The sequence below is a fragment of the Danio aesculapii genome, chromosome 18, assembly GCF_903798145.1.
Source record: "Danio aesculapii chromosome 18, fDanAes4.1, whole genome shotgun sequence".
Taxonomy (NCBI): Eukaryota; Metazoa; Chordata; class Actinopteri; order Cypriniformes; family Danionidae; genus Danio; species Danio aesculapii.
The window spans coordinates 17,353,435-17,378,305 of NC_079452.1; the positions used below are offsets into that span (position 1 = coordinate 17,353,435).

At 35.6% G+C, this 24,871-nt stretch overlaps 1 protein-coding gene across 1 annotated transcript; it reads left to right on the forward strand.

Annotated features, from left to right (window-relative positions):
- eif3m (eukaryotic translation initiation factor 3, subunit M) lies at positions 1-24,186 on the forward strand. The gene is made up of 11 exons (XM_056478343.1): positions 1-123; positions 2,525-2,657; positions 8,038-8,176; positions 8,258-8,381; positions 11,792-11,886; positions 11,961-12,044; positions 12,125-12,224; positions 12,310-12,391; positions 18,030-18,173; positions 20,501-20,561; positions 24,012-24,186. The coding sequence occupies exons 1-11, from the start codon at positions 82-84 to the stop codon at positions 24,133-24,135; spliced, it is 1,128 nt and encodes a 375-aa protein (XP_056334318.1). The 5' UTR covers positions 1-81; the 3' UTR covers positions 24,136-24,186.
- The last annotated feature ends 685 nt before the right edge of the window (positions 24,187-24,871 follow it).

Below are 24,871 nucleotides of genomic sequence, written 5' to 3' on the forward strand. Positions count from 1 at the left end.
AAGTACACGGATCCTCTTCCGGCCTGATAATCTAGGCTGCGAGCGTGGATTTTTGTCTGTGCTCTTAAAAACACTTTAAAAATGAGCGTACCGGCGTTTATTGACATAACGGAGGAGGACCAGGTATGTTTAAATAACCCATAAGCATTTTGTAGCATTACGCAGTCAATTCAACAAAAATGACGGTCCCGCTAGTTTAAGCATGCTTTTAGATGCTAACATCTGTTAGCCTTTAGCTGGGTCTAATACTTCCAGAATAATGGACTAATAAAGTGATCATTTAACAGACAGACATATGTTTGTAGTTTGTTAATATTTATGTTTACACATATTTTTCATATAGGCTTTGTATTAAAAAAAATAACTCGTTTTTTTGTATGTCAGCAGAATATTCTGAAGCGTAAGGCTCGCACCTGCTAAGTTTTTGTGTTATTGACACCAGAGATATTATTTTTCAACACATAAATGTTTAAGTATTTGTCATGCAATATTTATGAATTGACTGGACGCTTGTAGGTCAGAAACCATGCTGGTGTTCTGTAATGGGAATGTTATCTTGATTAAAATGGTCTGCTTTTCTTTATTTAATATTTTTATTATTTATTTTTTTATGGGTTTTTTGACAAAAAGTACAACACATTACAGGTATTCAACGACAAAGGTATTTTCGTTTTTTGCATTTTTATTTTTAAACCACACACTAGTTTAAGACGGAGACAAATGAACAATAAAAATTAATAAGAAAAAGAAATGAATTAAATAACAAAAAAATAATAATAAATGGGGGAGGGGGTTCATGGTTTGGAGGAGTACATTAGTCGCAATATGAATTATTAAAGGGTCCCATGTTTTGAAAAATGTTTTGGTTGATCCTCTGAGAACATATTACATTTTTTCTGTTTTCCAAAATAGCATTTCATCACTAAGCCAGAGTGACCATTTAGGTGGCATTGGTGATTTCCACTCTATAAGTATTTTTCTTCTGGCTATTAATGTTGCAAAGGCATTTTCTATTTCTTTGTCATCTTTTCTTTATTATACATTTATTTGAAACAGATGTAACCAAATGACATATATATATATATATATATATATATATATATATATATATATATATATATATATATATATACATATATATATATATATATATGACATTTTATATATATATATATATATATATATATATATATATATATATATATATATTTATATATATGACATTTTATATTTTATATATATATATATATTTATATATATGACATTTTATATTTTATATATATATATATATATGACATTTTATATTATATATATATATATATATATTTATATATATGACATTTTATATTTTATATATATATATATATATATATATATGACATTATATATTATATATATATATATTATATATATGACATTATATATTATATATATATATATATTATATATATGACATTTTATATTATATATATATATATATATATATATATATATATATATATATATATATATATATATAGCAAGCGTTATTATTATTATTATTATTATTATTATTATACTTGGAAAGAATTTTTGGTCACAGTTTATTTTACGGTTCATTTCTTGCTCTTAGCAACCATTTTGACTCCTAATTTGCTTCCTATTAATAGTTATTAATATTTAAAGTGTTTTAGGTATTGGGTAGGATTAATTAAATTCATGTTTATTTCTATAGCGCTTTTACAAGGTAGATTGTGTCAAAGCAGTTTAACATAGATGTAGAAGCTTAACATTATGGATGTAGAATAAAATCATATAGAACATGTGCTTTATAAGTACTAATAAGCAGCCAATATCTTAATAACATGCATGCTAATAAGCAACTAGTTAATAGTGAGATTTGGTCCCTAAAGTGTTAACGAATGTACTAATTTTAATTAACTGGGATGATTCTTTAGGGAACTGAATCACGCATGACGTGTATAAAACAAACCACAAGCATAGATGAATGCAACAAAGCAAAGATAAAAGTGAAATAAATAGTGCACGCTTTATGGTTTTGTATATGTAATTGTAAAAATTACACTTTAAAGTCAACTCAGCATTGCATATCTTTGCGATGTGACTATTGCGGATGCACACATTGCAATATCGTTTCTGAAACAATATATTGTGCAGCCCTAATTAAATGTGTGCTTGTGTATGAAATATATAGCCAAAATCTAAATGAGATTAAAGAAAACACATTTAAATGTTCATTGTCGTGTATATAAAAGAATAAGATTTTCATAAATCAAATTAACATCAGCAGTTAAACTACAAAATACACTTTTTTTCTGGTGTATTCATCATACCAAAAAATGAGACGTGTTTAATGATCACAGAAGCAGCCATTTTCACAAAATCCTCAGAAATACGAAGAAACGCTTTGCATTTGTGTAACATTTTATAGGATGCTTAAAAGAGTTTCTGAGATTAAATTCATACTCCTTTTCAGATAATGTTATTTATAACATGTCTTCATTCTTCTGTCTTTGGTTTGAAGGCATCAGAGCTTCGGTCTTACCTGAAATCTAAAGGAGCGGAGATCTCGGAGGAGAATTCAGAAGGAGGTCTTCATGTTGATCTGGCACAGATTATTGAAGCCTGCGATGTCTGTCTCAAAGACGATGACAAAGGTATAAACCAACATCTGACAATGTGGCCAAGCTTTATGGCCAAAAAAAAGTTTTTTTATGTTTGTTTTGGATTGAAAATATACATCCTACCTTATGCTCTCCAATGAAAAAATGCTTGTATTTAAGTCTGTGAGTCTAAAGTCTAAAACCAGTATAGTGAATGGGACCATGTAGGCTATGCACAGACATTTTAACCCCAGGGTCATGACATTTTAACACCATTACAGTCTATAAACAATAATAGTGCTTTTTAAAGTTAAATTTAGGCCCAATTCTATTTTTGTACCCCTTCACCTTCCCCATGGCCCTTAAAACCAAGTGTGAAGGGGAAGGGCTTCAAAATTTACCCCTAAGAAATGGGACAGCACTACAGCACCTGTACACGTCATCATATGTCATCACGATCTTTTATTTCATATGAGATCAGACGATCGTGACTGCTGTAGTTATTCCAGTTGCTTTAATTTTTGGTATTTATCTTCAAGAAATCACTGAAGGCATATATTATGTTATCATAACCTATCTAATAATCTAATGTTGCAATAAGATCAAAGCTATACTGTACATTTACACAGTGGCCATATTCGTCTATTTAAACACACGAAAATAATACTAACATTACAGCAGACACTGTGAAAAGCTCATTCCCAGCCACTAGACTTTTCTGACAGGGTATTCAAGTGTCAGAATGTTGTGGGACTGCTAAACAGGAGTAATGATTATGGAATATTGATAGCGAAATTTAGCAGGTTTTATTTTAGCTGGGTTTTTTTTTTTTAAAGCATGACGGTAAAACACGAACGCGGTTATGAATGTATTAAAAGATGTTTGTTGTAAAAATTCGTAATAATGACAAAAAATACTAATTTGTGGATCTCCTTACTTCCGGGTTCAGTAATACTGCCGCTGTGGCTGGTGTATTCTGGGAAATTTTCTTAACCCTTGGTTTCGAGTGTGGTCCTGAAAAATCTTCATTCAAAGGAGTATTTATCCCTTAGCCCTATGCCTTCAAGCTCAAGAGAATTGGGACACCCCTACCCCTTGACGTGAACGCGCAAAAAGAGGGGGAAGGGCTAAGGGGTAGAATTGGTATTGGGCCTTACTTTATTTAAAGGGTATTTTGTTTACTCCATTAATAGTCATTTTACAGTTGTGTGTTTTACAGATAAAGTAATGCCACATTGTTGATCGGTTATATTATTTATGTTTACAGCAATGTTATACATCAAGGGATGCACAATTATGGAAATTATGACTGATAACGACATCCAAAAAATAGCTATTTATGTTTGTTAGATCAGTGTTTCCCAACCCTGTTCCTGGAGGCACACCAACAGAACATATTTTGGATGTCTCCCTTATCTCACCCATTCACTTCAGGTTTTGGAGTCTCTTTTAATGTTCTGGTGAGTTGATTCAGGTGTGTTTGATTAGGGAGAGCTTGAAATTGTGTACTGTTGGTGTGCCTTCAGGAACAGGGTTGGAAAACACTGTGTTAGATGATAGTAGATTGATAGGCTGATAAATGCAAATTTTGATCTGGACTTTTATGAGTCTGATTACCTGTTATCTCATACCACCTGTAGACACTCTTTTCCTCTTCATATGCACCAGACACCTTCCTATAAACACGCTTTATGTCTGGGAAAATGTGTATTTCTGAGTGTGTTTCATGCAGGTGAGTGGGCTTGACAAACCACCTGTAGGACACATTCTTTCCTCTCCTTTTGCACCTTTCCTGCAAACACCAATACAAGGACTCAATAATAATGATAATATATAACTAACTAATGCTGCGTTCACACCAGACACGGATGAAGCATCAAGAGCGAGTGATTTACATGTTAAGTCAATGTAAAGTCAGGGAAGCATTTGCGCGAATGAGGCAACACAAATGATGAGATTTGTGCGAATGAAGCAGCACGAGTTGACCGTTTTACGCGTTGAATTGCTCAAGTTGAAAAATCTAAACTTCAGCAGGCATTCATGCCGTGTCAACCAATCAGGAGCTTTCTCTTGTAGAGGTGTGATTATAACATAGCGCCTGTTGTTGGTGTCCAGAGGGAAAATCCTCTTGCCGACAACAGTTCATCAAACTGGGCTCAGCTCAGTCTGAAGCACCGCTGAAAGCCTCCATCATCCAGGTACAGTTTCTGGAGGAGTTTATGAGCTCACAGTGCTGGGTTCACTTCAGTGAGGGTCTAGTGGAATGTGGACCGAATGAATATATGCTATTTTTCAGCCTTCCTAAAGCACAGCTACTCTCTCAATAAAATCCATGTTAGCCATTTAGCATCGAAGCTAGAGTCAGTGAGCAGATGGAAGCCCTGCCCATGACACAAATCCACGACTATTGTGAAGCGGATTTGACGTGCGAATGAATCGAATTTGATTCGCGAATAAAGCAGATTTGATACGTGAATAAAGTGAGTAAAATGTTCACGCACGTGCAGCATCTGGTGTAAACACAGCATTAGCCTTGTCATGGCATTAGGGCTGCTCGATTATGGAAAAAATCATAATCACGATTGTTTTGGTCATAATTGTAATCACGATTATTCAAAACGATTATTAGTTGAAGTCAAAATTATTCGCCCTCCTGTGAATTTTTTTTATTTATTTTTTTATAAATATTTCCCAAATGATGTTTAACAGAGCAAGGAATTTTTCACAATATTTCCTATAATATTTTTTCTTCTGGAGAAAGGCTTATTTGTTTTATTTAGGCTAGAATAAAAGCAGGTTTAAAGATTTTTAACCTATTTTAAGGTCTATAATTGATCTAAGGTCTGATAATTCTGACTTTAACTGTATATATACAGTTGTTTTCCTCCCTGTACATAAGGAAATGGAAATAAATACAATGCAATAGAATAAAAATATGCAACAAACTGTGCTTTAAGCATCTTCACTGTAAGAAAAAACTTTAGATATAGCTACAAAAGTCCTTCAGTCAAGAGCAGTGAGTGATTTTGTACTTTTGTTGTTTGATTAATGATAAAACAGTCGGCAGCTGGAATATTACACGCTGTCACAAACACCGCGTTTTGATACCTATTTGACCATTAAAGAGCTCACGTTAAGATGACTTTAGATGTGTGTGCTTTGCTCGTTTTTCAGGCTGAGCACACACAACAGCATGCAGTCTCGTTCGCGATTTTAAAAACATGAATGATTCGAATGTACATCAGTGAATGATCCGCATCCCGTGCTGCAAAAGTTACATTACAGCACATGTTTTTAGTAATGTCCACGTGAAACTAAGCTTTGCAGAGCAACAAATGTGTACAACTGGAAAGGGGGGCGATATATGATGCAATAATCGTTTATCTCGATTAATGTGTTTTCATAATCATTAGAAGCTGAAATCGAAACCGAATTTTCGATTAACTGCACAGCCCTACATGGCAATAATATATACCTGGTTTTTTTTTTATTATAATGTATTTATTAAATTTTTAAGCAATACAGATACAACAACAAACAAGTGAACAGAACGTGGGGGGAAAGAAAAAAATATAAATAAAATAAAAGAAAAAAAGAAAAAAAAAGGGGGGGGGGGCATTAATAAAATTTGCGATATTGCATGTTTATGGAATATTTTTTGTGCCAATAAGAATGAACATAACTTTATAAAACTGAACGTAACTTTCCAAGAAACGATCAAAAATATGCCACTGCAAAAGAAGAAAAACACAATGAAAACAAAAAAATGAACTCAGTCGCACGAATTTAACTTGCTCTTCAAATATGCTTCATTCTTTGTTAATGATTTTCAAAGAATCGTTTTCGCGAATCATGGATTTTGAATGCGTTGCCACAGTTTTCGCTTACGCTTCGTAAATTTTCGTTTGCTGTTTTGGCACAAACTTCTCGTGGGGGCGGGCTTAACAGCGATCTACACTGATTGGCTAATGAGCTTTTGATGGACAGTTGCTCTCTGACCTGGAAGCACAGACGGTGACGTCAGTGGCGCGCATATCGGAAAGTTGTTGCGGTGTGCAATACGTCGTGCTTTATGTTAAGTATTAATGTTAGTATTTTACCTACGGTCGTCTCTTAGTTTCTAAAGATGACCTCCCGGGAGAGACACGGAGCGGTGCCATCATCTTCGTCACCGTCTGTGCTTCCAGGTCAGAGAGCAACTGTCCATCAAATGCTCATTAGCCAATCAGTGTAGATCGCTGTTAAGCCCGCCCCCACGAGAAGTTTGTGCTAAAACAGCAAACGAAAATGTACGAAGCGTAAGCGAAAACTGGCAACGCTTTCAAAATCCATGATTCCCGAAAACGATTCTTTAAAATTCATTAACAAAGAATGAAGCATATTTGAAGAGCATGTTAAATTCGTGCGACTGAGTTCATTTTTTTGTTTTCATTGTGTTTTTCTTTTGCAGTGGCATATTTTTGATCGTTTCTTGGAAAGTTACGTTCAGTTTTATAAAGTTACGTTCATTCTTATTGGCACAAAAATTATTCCTTACATATTCATGCACCACAAACCTTCATAAGATCTGACCTTGTTAAATCAACCCTCTGTGCATTATGGAGGTTATGTTTAAACCCATATGTAACAAAAATGGATCCCACCTCTCATGAAATAAAACATCTTTGCCATGTAAGACACAAGTTAAGTAGTCCAGTGGTACATATTCAAGTATTACCCTGTGCCATAAAGACTTTGTAGGAGTTTTGTCCGTTATCCAGTTCAGGAGAATACATTTTCTTGCACAAAATGTCAGGAACTTGCAAAGTGTTTTTTTATGTTTGTCCATATTAATCTCGTTGAATATACCAAGCAGCATATGCTTGGGGTTACAACCAATATTAATAGATAAAATACCATTAATTTCTTGTTCAATCATGGCCCAGAACTTTTAAATTTCCCTGCAAAGCAAGAAACAATGAACATGGTGTCCTTCCTCAGTTTTACATTTCAGACACATTGGTGACAACTCCTTTTTAAACTTGTGCCTCCGTGAGGGAGAGATGTGAGCTCTATGTAGAATTTTCAGTTGCATTGCTCATACCTGTTTTTTGATCTCTGGTTGTCACATAGCATAAAAGATTCTGCTAAATGAATAAATGTAAAATAAAAAGACTAAACACAAATGCAGTGGATCACTTGTAAAACCTTACTGCGGAACAGTAAACACCTAGATCTTTTCTTTCCTAAAATCATTTACAAATTGCAATTCTGCACCCCTCTTTGGCTCCTTAACATGAACTTATTTGGTGTCACCATTGCCCTACATCTGTTAGCCGGAGAATATTTGTTTATTATTGACCGATACTGATATCTGACTGATCGATCAGAGCTTCCCTTTATAGATGTCTACACAAATAACCTTTTTTTTGTCCCCCTCTGTTGTTTTCTGCAGATGTGGAGAGTGTGATGAACAGCATTGTGTCTCTACTGCTGATTCTGGAGACGGAGAAGCAGGAGGCTCTGATCGAGAGTTTATGCGAGAAGCTGGTGAAGTTTCGAGAGGGTGAACGACCCTCGCTCCGGATGCAGCTGTGAGCGTCTAGACTTTTTCACATTTCCTTGTAATAATTGGTTGTTTGTTTGCTTGTATTAAACAGATTTTTTTTTCGTAGTTTGAGTAATCTGTTCCATGGTATGGATGAGAACACTCCAGTGAGATACACCGTCTACTGCAGTCTGATTAAAGTGGCGGCAACCTGCAACGCCATCGCCTTCATGCCTACAGACCTGGACCAGGTATGGAAATCGGTGTCATTTCATTAAATTCTGCTGGTAAAATTTCGCATAGAAAATTATACTACTCCGCAAACAAGCTGAAAGAAATCAACCTTTATATACGTATATTACTCTTCATTTTTAATATGAATGAAAATAGCCAGAAAGAAAGTGTTGTGAATATGAAGAGGTGACAAAACCAGCAGGATTTTCGGGTATCTTCAAAACAGAATCCTCTTGTGAATTTGAAGAAGAGACAAAACCAGGAAGGTTTTCTGGTAGCTCATTTATTCATTTTCTTTTCGGCTTAGTCCCTTTATTAATCCAGGGTCGCCACAGCGGAATGAACCGCCAGCTTATCCAGCCTTTGTTTTATGCAGCGGATGCCCTTCCCATCACTGGGAAACACATACAGACTTATTCACACACACATACACTACGGACAATTTAGCCAACCCAATTCACATGTACCACATGTCTTTGGACTGTGGGGGAAACCCACACGAATGCAGGGAGAACATGCAAACTCCACACAAAAACGCCAACTGACCCAGCCGAGGCTCGAACCAGCGACCTTCTTACTGCATCGCCATTTTCTAGTATCTTCAAAGCAGAATCCTTTAATAAGACCTCACCGTCGATGTGGCATGTATAGAACAATCTCTCAACTATTGCAGCTCACACTCAGTTAAACACACAATTTAGTGGGCAGTGCTTATTAGTAGAAACAGAAACTGCCATTACAAGCTTAGTACAGCAATCTTGTTTTCAGGGCCTTGTCTGAAAGTATCACCCGGCCATTTGTTAGACAAAAGACACAGCCGTGCCTGGAACTGACAATATGCATTACTTTAGAGACATGATACTGTTGTCTCTTACGCATAGGCAGTCAAACCTGATCCCTTAGAATACATTTTACAATGTAAAAACATTATTTATATGTTTAAAAAAAGGTTGTAATCTTTCAAAAGCTAAATTCTAAGTTGTCAGCAAGCTGCTGTTATTCAAGTTCAAGTTGGATTTATTTATATAGCACATTTCCAAAAGGCCACAAGTCCACATAAAATGCTTTACAGAAAAGATACAAACATAATAAACAAAACAACAACAGGCACATAATGTAAAAGAGAGCATAAAAGGTATAAAATAGATCATACTAAAAACAGTTTGGTTTCAGTGCCTAAAAGAAGAATGTAATTGACTCTTAGATAATTCTACCTAGTTAAAAGATGCTACCCCAGTTGACCACACTGAACAGGATTAAAAAAACGAGACCATTGGCCTTCTGAGGAAGGGACTCATGCTTCAAATGACCTAGAAAATAGATGAGTCTTTAATTTAGACTTGAGAATTTGCAGTGACGAAGCCATTTTTAATTCTATTTTTAATTTTAAAGCTGCAATTTATATTGGCATGGGTGTTTTAAAGGGGGCATATTGTGCAAAAATCACTTTTATAAGAGGTTTAAACACAGTTGTTTGGCAACAGTGTGTAAATACAGCCAACGTCTAGTCTTTAAAATGTATTATTTATTATATTTTTTATGATCACACTTGATAAAAACAGTCTGCAGAAATGCTTTGACATTCTCCTTTTGTACGTGTCATCAAAAGGGGAAATCCCCGCCCATTAGTTACAATCTCCCCCTCATTAGCATAGACAGCCCTGAGTGAGAAGCAGCCATCCACTATTACAGTTTTGAATCTCCCACTATGCTGATACACAGGAATTTGAAGTTCCGCCCTCTTTTGAAAAGAGCACAATCTCATTTGAATTTAAAGCGACAGTCACCAAAACGCCTCAATTAGGATCAAAGCGTATACGGGTGCATTTCAAAGAGTAATAAAACATTATTTGTGGGGTATTTTCAGCTGAAGATTCACATAGACACTCCAATCTTGTAGAAAGGGGCAAAATAGATCCTCTTTAAGAGATATTTTATTAGATGGTTAATACATTAAAAAGTATTTGAGGTGAATACTTGCCCTCAGTTGAATTGAAAATAAATTCACCCTATTCTGTTTTCATAATTGGTGTTGATTTAATTTTGAAAGATTATTGTGTGCATATGTTGCGTTATATTATTTAAAAATTAAAATGTAAAAGAAAATCTCTACCCCTGTTGTTTTTAAAAGTTGATTACAGTCAGAATATAATAACCCAGAATTACACTACTCATTTATTACATTATACCTTGGGAAAATACCAGAAACTGTTCTATTGACGAATTGACAAACTATTGGAAAATACTTAATTCAAATACTTTTGGTAAGTAGCCGAAAAGCCATAACTCGAAAATAGCTTTAGGTTGATCCTGCAACAAGAGCTCAATGGATAGGATTTGTAAAGGAAATGCACTGTATGGAGAGACTAACTTTTAACCTAAGACTTGATTCAAAAACGTGTCCTGGCAAACAATATGTGATGATGTGCTTCAAATGTATTGTGAGCTGATTTTGTAACCCTTATGACAACCGCTCTGTTCTTTGTTTTTTCTTTTTTCTTCTTCCTCCTGTTTTTTTTTTTTAAGTGTTATTATAACTATTTAGTTATTTATTTAAATAAGTGATTTTTGTGTTTAAAAAAAATCTTGTTAGAAATGATCATTAATATAATCCAGTGTTTCCTCAAGGATTTTTTTGCATTTTACACAGATCTACCAACTACATGTGGCGTTATTTCCTTGACAGATGTCGTGAGCGCAGCCTTACAAGTCGAGATCCATTTCATGTAATAGCCTACGAGCATGTTAATCTCTGTGCTCGAGCACGATTTCCTCTGCTCGTGCACAAAACTTCTTGCGCTCCTTCAAAGATACGCTGCTCAAGTGCAGATTTTCTTGTGCGCTCTCAAATAAACACTGCTGAAGTGCGATTTAGTGCGTTTATTTATCGAGTGTGTCCCCAACATTTATTAGATTTGCTAGGAATATTTATGAATGTCTCCAACAGACCAAAAGAGCGGCATTAATGCATCCTAAAGTAAAGTGAAACGGCTATAAATTCCAGCAAGATAAAGTCATTGTATGCAGAACCACAGACCTTTATCTATAAATAAAATATAAATATGGAAACTGTGTTCATCAGAACTGAAAGCTACGCCATGTTTGCTGGCCTCATGCATCACACACCTGTCTGTCAGTCAGTCAGCACGTCACCTTAAAGGTATATATTATTAATTAGGTATATATAATTAGGTATATGTATAATTTACTTACCTTTTAATACGTTTTTGGTGCAATTCTAACCCGCTATTAAAAAAAAAAACGACTGAATGTTTTAAATGAGAAGCTGTAATGTAGCCGTGGCGGGATGAATTTTGGTGTAGCACCCCGCCACGGATGAATGAATGTAGCGGAAACCATGTAATCTGGACCCAACTTTATCATTAACAGCAGTATGATCTGTTTTTATATTTGACGTCTTGTGCAGGTGAGGAAGTGGATCATTGACTGGAATCTGAACACAGAGAAGAAACACACTCTTCTTCGTCTGGTGTATGAAGCACTGGTCGACTGCAAGAAGAGGTACCTGCTAACATCTCAGCTCAGTTGTTTTTAGGATTTTCAAGATTAGACATTTATTCTGCTGTCTGTTTCAGTGAATCTGCAGCCAAAGTAATGGTGGAGTTACTGGGCAGTTATACAGAAGACAACGCTTCACAGGCCCGAGTGGACGCACACAGGTTTGACTTTCTCTTCCACTCTTTTAATTTTAATCTCCTGATTCTTTAAATTAATTTATAAACCCACTCTGCTCTCCTAGATGTATCGTTCGTGCGCTGAAAGACCCAAACACCTATCTGTTCGACCATCTCCTGACTCTCAAACCAGTGCGCTTCCTAGAAGGAGAGCTCATCCATGATGTAAGACGAGACCTTTCATAAACAAATACATGCTTGGTTTGATTATTGAGCAACTGTTTGATGAAACGTGTTTTTCTGTTTCCAGCTCCTGACTATATTTGTCAGCGCAAAGCTCATATCGTATGTGAAGTTTTACCAGAGCAACAAAGACTTCATCGAGTCTCTTGGTGAGTGCTTTTTCTGAAGCTCATTTTAACATGTAAACGCAGGCAATGGATAATAAGCGATGAGCCTAGATTATTACCTTAAAGCTATCTCTATCTGATATATTGCACTGTTTATATTACATTGTTTTAGGGCTGGGTTGTATATATTGTTACCACGGAATTAAATGTGTACCGTAAAATTATTTTTAATTACGTGTATACCGTGAAATGTAAATAAGGGGGCGTGGCCAACTGGGAAAGACAGATTAAGGTCATAATCGAACTAAAGAGAAATTGAGTTAAGACGTGTGGAGTATGCTGGTTTTAGTCACAGTATTGAAGTGCAGTACAGGCATGTAAACACCTTAATCGAACTATTACCATCATGTAGGACTTTTCTCCGCATTTTGCTGCAGGATAGTCCACACACACACACACACACACACACACACGGCTGTTTGATACTCTTTGCACCTACCCAGTCAGTGCAGACCACAGACACATCGTGAAATGCTGAGGTTTTTTTTTTCATCCATTCAGCGCGCGATATGAACTTCCATTAAAACAACACTTCCAGCAGTTCATAGCAGCATCCAATATCTCGTTTGTCACTGAGGGCGTGCATGAAATGGTCCTGAATGAAAGTGAAAGTGCCAAACTGCAGTTAAAGTCGACAAACTAAAAATAAAACACCCGAAATTGCATGAAACTTCGAAGGAAATTTTTACATTTATTTTTTTATTATTAAATTAATACATTTATTTATTTATTAAAAATAATTTAAAGGGCACCTAGGTTAGCCCTTTTTTCAGATTTAATATAAGTCTTTTGTGTCTCCAGAAAGTGTGTGTAAAGTTTCAGCACAAAACACCCAGCAGATTTTCTTATTATACCATTTATTAAATTCCTATTTGTACATTTTTTCACTTGGTGATGGTTTAGGTGTACTGCTCCTTTAACGCTCCCCACCCACCGTTTCTACGTGCCTTTCTGCGTGCCTTAATCTCCTCCCTCGGCAGCATCAGACAACAGACAGACTTTAAGGAAGCAGACCTCACGTAGCGTTTGTGAGAAATACTACAGTAAGAACTTTACCATTTAGTATTTATTGTGCAGTTGCAATGCAGCTGTCAATCAATTCGGTGGGCGGGGGAACGCACTCCTACGTAAAGTTGTGGTCGGTCTGAAAACCGCTCCAATTGGTCCACCGCTTTTTATGTTGCTAAATTGAAAAAAAAAAGCACTGGGTGTGTTTATATCACCCCAATATGACGGTCTATACACCATACATGCACATATGTCTGTCCAAACAGCTTGAAAAGTAGATTTTTCACCATAGGTGCCCTTTAATAGAAAGACATGTTCATCTAACAAATTAAATAATTATTAATAAAACAAATATTCAATTGTGGCAGCACTTTGGTTGCACAAAATAATTATTTTTTATTATTAAAGTGCATTTGTGTAGTTTCCAATAATTATTGTTGCAGAGCAGCTAAACAAAAAGGTTGAATTACAGTGCAGTGAAATCAGAAAGAATACAGCTCACTAGCATAAAGAGTCTATCTGCAGTTATACACTATAACATACTTTTTTACCAGGTTTTTACTGTTACATGTATTTATTGTAGCTATAACTATAATAATTTTGCATTATTACATGTAACTAAACCAAACTTTAATCCTAACCCTATACATACTGTTAATATAAAGCATTCTACAGCAGTGTATTAAGAAGAATGTCAAATTAATCATTACATAAGCCGTCTATATCCGTATTAAAGAAAAGTAGTAAAACTAGTGTAACTTTTAAAGCTACTGTCAATTAGTGTTCTCTCTCTTCTGTCCATCGCTGCTGCTCTTTCCTTTGTTTTGATATGCACTGGAGTGTTGAACACACACACACACACACGTGTCTGTAGTCTGCTCTGGACTGGAGGAATTTGAGTCTCAGCAGTTTTGTCTCTTTCAAAATGCAGATGTTAATTACAGCAGGATCCTCCCTGCCATTGACCAGCGACAGACAGTTCAGCATAAGTGTTGATCCAGTGCTGACCTCCCTTTAAACTCTCAATGAAATGCCTCATTGACCACCTGCTCATTTTGAGCATTTCTTAATTAATATAAACAGGTTTTCTGATGAGATTGTGAAACGGTGGTTACCGTCAGCAGTAAACTTCTACACCAAGACCAGTTATATACAAAGTGAATGAATTAAATACCAAGATAAATGTACAGTGCTCAGCATAAATGTTCTTTTGAAAATAGAACATTTCTCAGTGAATATAGACAATATATTTTGGTGCATTTAAACAAAAACCATTTTATTAAACTGTATTCATTAAAATAAGAGTTTGGCCACAGCCGTATCACTCTGCAGCCCTAGACCGGTTACTCACTGAAGCTAAGCAGGGCTGAGCCTGGTCAGTACCTGGATGGGAGACCACATGGGAAAACTAGGTTGCTGTTGGAAGGGGTGTTAGTGAGGCCAGCAGGAGTCCTAACGCCCCAGTATAGTGAAGGGGACACTATACTGTCAGTGAGCACTGTCTTTCGGATGAGATGTTAAACCAAGGTCCTGACTCTCTGTGGTCATTAAAAATCCAACTTCTCGTAAACTGTTGGGGTGTAACCCTGGTGTCCTGGCCAAATACCCTTTATCGGCCCTTACCCATCATGGCCTCCCTATTATCCCCATCCACCGAATTGGCTCTATCGATCTCTCTCCACCTATAGCTGGTGTGTGGTAAGCACACTGGCGCCGTTGTCCTGTGGCTGCCGTCGTATCATCCAAGTGGATGCTGTACACCGATGGTGGAGTGGAGAGACCCCCATTCATGATTATGAAGCGCTTTGGGTGTATGGCCATACACCATAATATACAAATCCACACATTACATTACATGTCAATAAAATGCTCATTGTAAATGCTCGGAGGATGGAAATCAGGTAAAATAACTCAAAATTAAGCAGGTTTTACTTACAATTAAAGTTAACGCATGCTATGGAATCAATTGGCATTAAGTCTGGTCTACCTTTAAAATTTGTGTTCATATTCAGCAGAATTTAAAGATCTTAAAAAAATTGTTTCCAACCCCATAGTTATAAATATGATTTCCATATGGTTTGACATGAAAAAATATTGAAGTGCCTGCTATCCCTTATCTTGTTTCAGTCCAATTTGGGGCAATAAAAAATTTAAACCTGGTACGTTAGATGCAGGGCTCAAGATATAGGCAGAGAAGGGAATTAGAATGATAGCAGACTTGTATGTTAACAATATTCTAATGTAAGTAAATACAATATTCCTGCATAACATTTCTTTAAGTATTTACAAATAAGAGATTTTATCCTCAAATCACAAAATCATTCTCTAGATATGCCATCATTGTCTATTTTTGATAAGGTAATAAAAAAAGATTGTTTTAGTGAAGGTTTAATTTCTGCATTATACAAGACGCTGGTGTCAAGATCAAAGGAATCTTCAGATTGTAAATTGGAAGTTTGGAGATTAGATCAGAAGGAGGATATTACTACAGAGGACTGGATGAAGACATGCGAGGAAGCTCAATCACTAACAATGAAACACTCGTCTGAAACTATTACAATATAAATGGCTGATGGGGATTTACATAACTCCAGTTTTATTGCATAAATATAATGAAAACATTCTAGATGCTTGCTTGAGATGCAGGGACCTGAAAGGAACGCTGTATCGCTGTATATGGGAATGTAAAGGAATACAGAACTTTTGGAAAGGTGTGAAAGAAATTATAGAAAATATTCTTGAAGTTAATATACCAATGTCTCCTTTAATTTTGCTTATTTCATTTATATCCCAAGGAGATCACGTTTAAAAAGACGGAGCATATATTTATGATTCAATTCAATTCACCTTTATTTGTATAGCGCTTACACAATGTAGATTGTGTCAAAGCAGCTTCACATAAAAGGTCATAGTAAATAGGAACAGTGTAGTTCAGTTTTTTTGCGTTTAAGTTCAGTTTAGCTCAGTTCAGTGTGGTTTAATAATCACTACTGAGAGTCCAAATATTGAAGAGCAAATCCAACGATGCACAGCTCTACAGATCCTGAACCATGCAAGCCAGTGGCGACAGCGGAGAGGGCTCACTAAAGGCGGAAGTGAAGAAAAAAAACCTTGAGAGAAACCAGACTCAGTTGGGCACGACCATTGTAATTTCTCCACTGGTCAAACGTCTTGTGCAGAGCTGCAGTCTCAGCGGCAGAGGCTGGAAGCTGGCCTCAGCGAAGACTCGTCTGTGACTCTGCATAGTCTGAGGGCCTCTGGAAGAGTATCCCCAGGTGGAAATGGAGAATAAAGAGAATAATTAGCGTAGCTGATGTTCATAGTGTATATAAACAAGATGCAGAACCTGTGTGGAAACCCGCTAAGTGGTGCATTGAGTGTATGCTTTACTAAACAGATAGGTCTTTAATCTAGTTTTGAATTGGGAGAGTGTGTCTGAGCCTCAGACGTTATCAGGAAGGCTGTTCCAGAGTTTAGGAGCCATAAATGAGAAGGCTCGACCTCCTTTACTCGACTTAGCTATTCTGGGTACTACCAGAAGCCCCAAGTTTTGAGATCTAAAAGAGCGAATTGGATTGTAGCGAGACAATTATGAATATGTATTCTACAAGCGAAACGATTTATTTCTTTAAATTGGAGAAGTATATGTGCACCAAATATAGGCTGTTGGCTAAAAGAACATGTCAATGGAAAAAATAACTTGTATTATATGAAATAAATACATAATTTTTGATAGAGTTTGGGTACCTTTTATGCTGTTTTTAAAAGGTGGTGGATTTGGAAATGTTTTACTTGACGATTAGTAACAGAGGTGATTTTGTATTCTGATGTAAAATACTGAGAAGCCTTTTGTTTTGTTTCTTTGTTGGTTTATGTTAAGTCTGACCCATGGAAATATGTATGTACATGTTAAAATATAATAAAAGGAATTGGGGAGTTAACACATGCTAACAATGAATTCTGAACACAAACACTTTTGGTAAAATATGTTAGTGTTGATGAATTTTAGTGTTTGATAAACTTTTAAAGCAAGACACTCCAGGTGAAAAGGGTAAATTAACCAATGCTAGAGACCTTATAAATGCTTGATTAGCTTATAATTACAAAATGGGGTTTTCATCAAAATCTACTGAAGAGATATTAGAACGTTGCGTAAAGTCAGATTCAAAATATTGCAGTCAAAGGTTTTTTACTTGAGAGACTTTTAGATATTTCTCTTTTTTTATCACATAAAATGGATATACTGATATACTTCAGGAACTTTTGGAGGTGTTGCTGAAATAGAGATTTCTGGATATGTGGATGTTTTCTAATTGAAATGTACAGATACAAATAGATTGTAAAAAGGACTGCAGTAAAATAAAGCTTAACAGTGCATGCGTTCCAGTTAAAACAAAAAAAAAATCCTGTCAGATTATACACAAAATAAACATACAAAATGAATGGAGAGCATCATTGATTTATTTTTTCTTCAGTATTTAAAAATTATTTGAGTCTGCATCTCTAAACTTTGCTCTCTGTCATTATAATTTGTTTAAAGGGCAGTCCGGTGACACAATGGAGATATAAGGTTTTAGTGTACTGAAGAATGTGCTTCATGTTGTGTTTTCAGGTCTGTCTCATGAGCAGAACATGTCAAAAATGAGGCTGCTGACATTCATGGGGATGGCGGTGGAGATGAAGGAGATCTCCTTCGACACCATGCAGCAGGAGCTCCAGATCGGGGCTGAAGACGTGGAGGCCTTCGTCATTGACGGTACGACTCTCTTTCATTCTTTCACTGAGACTTTTGAACTTCACAGTAAATGTAAATTAGATTTTTTAGCAACAGCAACCCATTCATGACATATTATGTGCAGGGTTTCTGCAGATATCATATTGTCAAATTTAAGACTTTAAGACCTTTTTAAGACTTATATCACAATATCAAAACACGCATACACATAAAGAGCAATTGCAAAATTAGTGTTAAAATAAATGTATTCAAATTGAACAGTAGTAAAGACAGGATAGATGCACCATTTATCTACAGAGAAAACAAACAAACATCTTAAGGCTGATTTATACTTTTGCCACATCGCACACCTCACGAAACGGACGAGGCTTTTATACTTGACGCGTTCGCCATTGAGATATTCTTTTAAATGACGGGGCGGATCAAAAGAAACACAGTAAAATCATTTACGTCATTAATTATATCATTGAAGATTTTTTAACTAATTGTTTTTTATTGTTTTCATAATTTATTATAATGGTAATAAAGATTTGTATAACCATTCAAGATTTTTTTTTAAATCAAACTTTGATGCATCACTTGCTTTTGTTCATATCTCAGACAGTTCTACCTATTACAGTTAAATATTAATGACAACAGAACATGGGTTACTCTACAATTATATTTTTTATTGTGGCAAGAATAAAAGCAAAAAAAAGTACACTTACTAAAAAATACTGACGTTTTGTTTTATTTTGCCCTCTCAATAATTCACACATGACTGTCTGACTAGTTTCTGTCATCTACTTATAAGCTAAAAAGGCAATAATGGTCCAACATCCGTGACCAGTATCACCAATAAAGCCTAGAAATTTGGCATCAGTATATTGTAAACTGATTTGTTCAAATATTCCTTTCCTGTTATCAAAGACCTAATTTGTTTCTTCGTTTTAGTTTGTAACTTGTAAATTGTTTTCAATCCAAAATTGTACTAAATACATCAGTGTAACACCTATAAATGGTGGAAAATCATATTCTGTAATATTAAAACCACCTGAGTCTCCACTTTTGTCATGGCCTCTTTTTTTAGTTTTAACAAACTTGTTCCTCAAGTTTTCTCAAGCTTTTCCAAAAACTTTCCTCCTTTCCCATGGCTATTGCAATTTCTAGCCAAGAATTATTGGTTATCTCTATGATCACGCATGGACAGATCATAAAGATGTCTGTATAGTACAGTCGTACCTGTTTGAGACAAAATCCCTTCAAAGTGATTCATCTTCAACTCCAATCAAACGCGACGCTGCTCGAACCGTTCACCCGAGTCTCAAAAAATTCCGTGAGCCGAAATCATGTCGTGCGCACCCAAAGCAAACCTCCGCAAACACTTCGATGACGTCACTTTCACCACGCACACTGAGTTCAATAAAAGAAAGCTGATTGGCTGTTGCATGTTGGTCTCATTTGTAGTTGTAATACTGCAAATTACATTTGGACTAGTGAAATAAAGAACTACTGCACCACGAAAACCAAGCAGCAACAACAAAAACGAATTTAAATGAGCATTAGATGTAGCATTACATGGACATCGGAAAAATAAGACCTGTGCAAAAATATTTAAGACCTAGAACAGCCAATCGAAGACTTTAAGGCCTAAAATTTAGATTTTTAAATTTGAGACTTTTTAAGACCCCGCGGAAACCCTGTATGTGAGTTAAAGACATATAAAGTGGGTTAAAACGTTAATACTAAGTGTAATAGAGCTTTAAATGTTGGTTCACTAGCATTTGCACATCCAGTTTTATTTTTATTTATGTCTACAAAATATGATTATATACAAATATAGCATAAAACATTTTGATGGCATATTAAAAAAAGAATAATTTGATTGCATATAAATGACCAAGAATCACAGTGCAACCCAAAATACTCATTAATTGTCATTTTTACTATACCACTATCTTTAAAACCACTAGGTTTTATGACTTTGTCAGCAAGTAATTTTTAATAATTTGAAATATAATGCAATTTAATCAAATATAAGTTATTATTATGTTTAATTCTTTTATTTATCTTGAAAGTACAGTTCAAGAAATGTTGTTTAATTTTTAATAAATGCGATGCTGTATTAATTTATTGGTTATTTAAAATCTTTACTTTTGCTTATTCTGCTTTATTTATATATTTATATATATATATATATATATATATATATATATATATATATATATATATATATATATATATATATATATATATATATATATATATATATATATATATATATATATATATATATTCTGTCTTGTGAATTTAATGTAATGCAGATGCAAAAATTGACCTACGTGTTGTGCTTTTCTCTCAATTTCTAGCTGTTCGGACCAAAATGGTCTATTCCAAGATTGACCAGACACAGCGGAAGGTTGTGGTCATGTAAGTCAAACCCTTTCTTTAGTTTCAGACTAATTGAAAACCCAAGAGTAAGCAGTTTTAGTAATGCTTCTGCTAGGGATGGATGATATCTTATCGTTTGCAATATACCGGTAATAATTCTGCCCACAGTTAAACACTAGATCATATCACAATAACATATCGTATCATAATAATATCGTATCATAATAACGATAATACCTAAAATTGATCTGTGCAATGATTTATTAAAGTAGCAATTTAATACAGTAGGACTTAATATTACTTTAACATCAGTCGAGTGTTTGAAATCACTCCGATATAAATATTGATATCCGATATAAAGTGGGTCTCAGATTGTACAAGAAGCACCGCATTAAATTACATTCGTCCCTGGCATGTCTTTAAACTAATAAGCATTTATTTTACCCCAGTATATTCAATGGAGCTTCTGCGCTAACCTGCCGATTCTGACAGGTGTGTGAGAGTAAACAGCTTGTCTCGTTTTACGCTTGAGCAACTAAATGGATGCCGAAGTCTGTTTAACTGATTGTATTTTAATTACATTACAACATAGATGGTGTAAAAGGTACTGTATAAATGGAAAAAGTCACATTAACCGTTCACCGGAAGTTTATCAGTATGGGAAGAAACACTAGCTCGGCATATACCCTATTGTCATCCCATACAAAATCGCCATGTTTAAGATCTGATTTCTTTAAAAAAAACAGCGATCTTCACTGCCTGACTGAGATACGATATGTAATGGGTCTCAAACCAAAGATGAAGGACTGCATTAAACTATATTTTTCCGCTCCATGTTTTTAAAATATGGAAATTAATTTTACCCCAGTATTTTTAATGGAATTTCTGCGCTAGCCTGCTGCTAATGACAGCGTCTGCGTTTAAACGGTCTCTTTTTACGCATTAACAACCAACTGGACGCTTAAGTCTATTTAACTAATTATATTTGAATTACATTACAACATCGATGCTGTAAAAGGAACCGTATGAAATCGAATATAGTCACAAAGCTCTCAACGGAATCTTGTAAATCTTGTAAATGAATCAGATTTTTAAAAAATGTACACACTGTCATTTAACGTATAGGGCAGTGTTTCCCAACCCTGTTCCTGAAGGCACACCAACAGTACACATTTTTTAATGTCTCCCTAATCAAACACACCTGAATCACCTAATTAGAACATAAGAAGAGACTCCAAAACCTGAAGTTAATTACTCAGGTAAGGGAGACATCCAAAATATGTACTGTTGGTGTGCCTCCGGGAAAAGGGTTGGGAAACACTGGTATAGGGGACAAAGTAGAAGACCACATGCAAATCAAGGTGAAGGCAGGTTCAGCATCAATAGTGTATTCTGCATTGAACTCCATTGTTTTCTAAATGGAATTTTGTTCATAGTTTTATCAAATAATATATATAGTATATAACATACATTTATAGTTTTTTTATACATTTGCAGAAAAATTTGAATGGATTAGAAAATACTGTTAAAGTAATTTATTTTTAAATATTATGAAAGAAATGAGGAAATTACTCATGGCAACTTTAATGTAAAACAGTTTGCTAAATTTACGATATAAATTTCGGCCTGCAGCCCTCAATCAAGCTTGAATTTTGGCCCTTCATAAGACAAACTTTGGGCTACCCTGCTCAAAATACTTACTATAATGACCGCCCTGCTTAAAATATATGTATATAAAATAACACACAATATCTGAGTTAATTAGTTTCTCTAAAGATACAAAACTTGTTTGGCTCTGAATGGATTCTTATGAATTATATATCGTCACTAATATCACTATTACAATACATACCAGCAAATATTGCGATTTATATTTTTAAAGGGCAGCTATGATGCAAAATCAACGTTTGTAAGCAGTTTGAACAGGACTGTGTGCAGGTATAGTGTGTCCACAGTCAAACTGGAGCGAAATAAACACAGCGAGTCTCTTTCTTAACATTTCCTGAGGTTAAAGTAGGGTCCATATTAGGTTATAACGGATTGTATCTGTTACATTTACCCTCCAATAACAGTTTAACGTGTGTCTGTACTGCAAACCTTGTTAGGGTATTTGTGTGTGACTCATCGTTGCAGAAAGGCTTGAATAAACTCCACAACAAATACATTAAATAACCATTGGGAAACTACTTATTGTTACATTTCTCATAAATTGGAGATCAGCTTCCTTTGTGTCTGTCACTGACTGCTTGTTTATCTGATGTGACGCAGCAGTAGAAGCAGACATGCATGTGGGAATGGTGGGCGGGCAGAACCAGCTCATTTGCATTTAAAGGCACAGGCTACAAAAACAGCTAGTTTCCTCAGGCTAGGGTTGGGTGATGTCGATCAATTTGGCATCGTACGATGTCTAATGTGAAATATTGTGATGGACGATGGGTGAATTAATTATTTATGAATAATTAGTTTATTCATAAAGAATAAATTATTTGTAGCCTACCCGCATGGTACCTACCCGCTTAGTTTTACCCTTAACCAAATCATAAATAAAGTTACACACAAATTACCACCAGTCTATCACTTTTCGGGACTCTGGCATGAATAGGCAGAGTGATCTGTGTCGTTATAATGGCGTCAACAATCTTGGTTGGTAAAAAAGGGGCACAACCAGGAACCAACCAACCAACAAACCAGGAACCAACCAACAGTATCTGAGGTTTACGCTAAAATTACGAAGTACAAGCGTGAAAGCCAAAGATTGAAGCAGTACTGACACTGTGACACGTTACCTGATAGATTCACAAGAGTCGTCAGATAGAGACAAGATAAATTAAATATCACGTTTAACAACTAGAGTGAGACGTGATCCAGCAGTACATCCTTAATAAACTGTCAGACGTGCACTGCTCTCTGGGGTTTTGTGTACCTGCTGACTGCTGGAGCTCAGACACACGCATACGCTGCAGCGCATGACTGTGTGTGTGTGGTCACGTGATGTGCGTTTTCAGCGGTATAGTGTGGAAGGAGGGCTTTTCAGAAATGCTAGCTGAAACGCCGGTGTGAACGTGGATCGTTTTCGTTCTGAAATGTCATTTTAAAACTAAGATGTATTAGTGTAAACGGGGTCTAAGTGTGTATTTTTGCGAATTGGTTGCTGCGACGGGGCGGGGGATCGCGATGCTGGTTCAGCATCATGGTTATCTGCCACCAGCGATGGACGATGGATCGTCTGTCGACCAAACCCTACCTCAGACCTCAAAATCCACATATTCTGGAGGGTATAAACTGCTACAATGTCCTCAGACCTTATAATTCACATAATCAGAAGGGTATATTAAATGATCAGATGGGTATTTTAATTTTATCTTACATCTTGAAAAAGGAGTAAAATAGAAGCTCTTTAAGTCAATATCACTATGCCTAGCTTTTGTGTGTGTGTGTGTGAATATCTGCTGATTGTGTTGTTTGTACCCTTCTGTCTGCCTCCTGTAGCCACAGCACACACCGCACCTTTGGCAAACAGCAGTGGCAGCAGCTTTATGACACACTGTGCTCCTGGAAGCAGAATCTGTCCACGGTGAAGAGCAGCCTCCAGACACTCTCTCCCACCGCCTGACAGCGCTCTGTCAGTTTTTATACACATTCAATAAAAGACTCATGAAGACCACGTTTGTGCTTCACTGTCAATGCTTTGTGCAGGATAATGAACTTCCACACAGTCATTACAGTTAATTTAACCCCATTTCATCACTTAGAAGGGTTTATTTATTTATATTAGCCACTGAATAAACTACTTTTTACATGGCTACTTATTAAATATGTTAATGGACGTGTGAGGTAAACTACATGTCACAAATTAATTAGCTGTAATTAGAGCGCTTGAAAAGATTTTACATTAAGACCCCAAAATCTGTTTATTTATTTATTTATTTTTAAGTAAAATAAACTTGTCATTTTTAAGAGAATGGGTTTTATACTAATTGATTTTACAGTGTATTCGACTATGGTAAACACAAATTAACCACGGTTTTGCAATACAATACAATACAGATGCACCAAAACCATTATACTATTACTATAAATAAAGGTAAGGTCTACACAGAATAATTCAGACAAAAATGAAGAATAAATATCTCTGAATATAATATATTATGAATAATGTACAAGTCATCTAAGTTACGCAAGTGATTTTGAGCGCTGAAACAAGGCTTGAGATAAATAGTGTGAGAAATAGTTTCACTGAACCGCAAAACCTTCCCCTCTCCATGTACTCTCACTACCCTCAGGTTAACAGTTCAAGCTCAAATGACGTGTCGTATGAGGTTTACCAGTGATGTCTCCTTTTCTCCATC

Coding starts and splice junctions, on each gene's coding strand:
- eif3m (XM_056478343.1), top strand. CDS start 82: ATGAGCGTACCGGCGTTTATTGACATAACGGAGGAGGACCAG. Junction 2,658..8,037: donor TCTCAAAGACGATGACAAAG/GTATAAACCAAC, acceptor TGTTTTCTGCAG/ATGTGGAGAGTGTGATGAAC. Junction 20,562..24,011: donor CAGCGGAAGGTTGTGGTCAT/GTAAGTCAAACC, acceptor TGCCTCCTGTAG/CCACAGCACACACCGCACCT.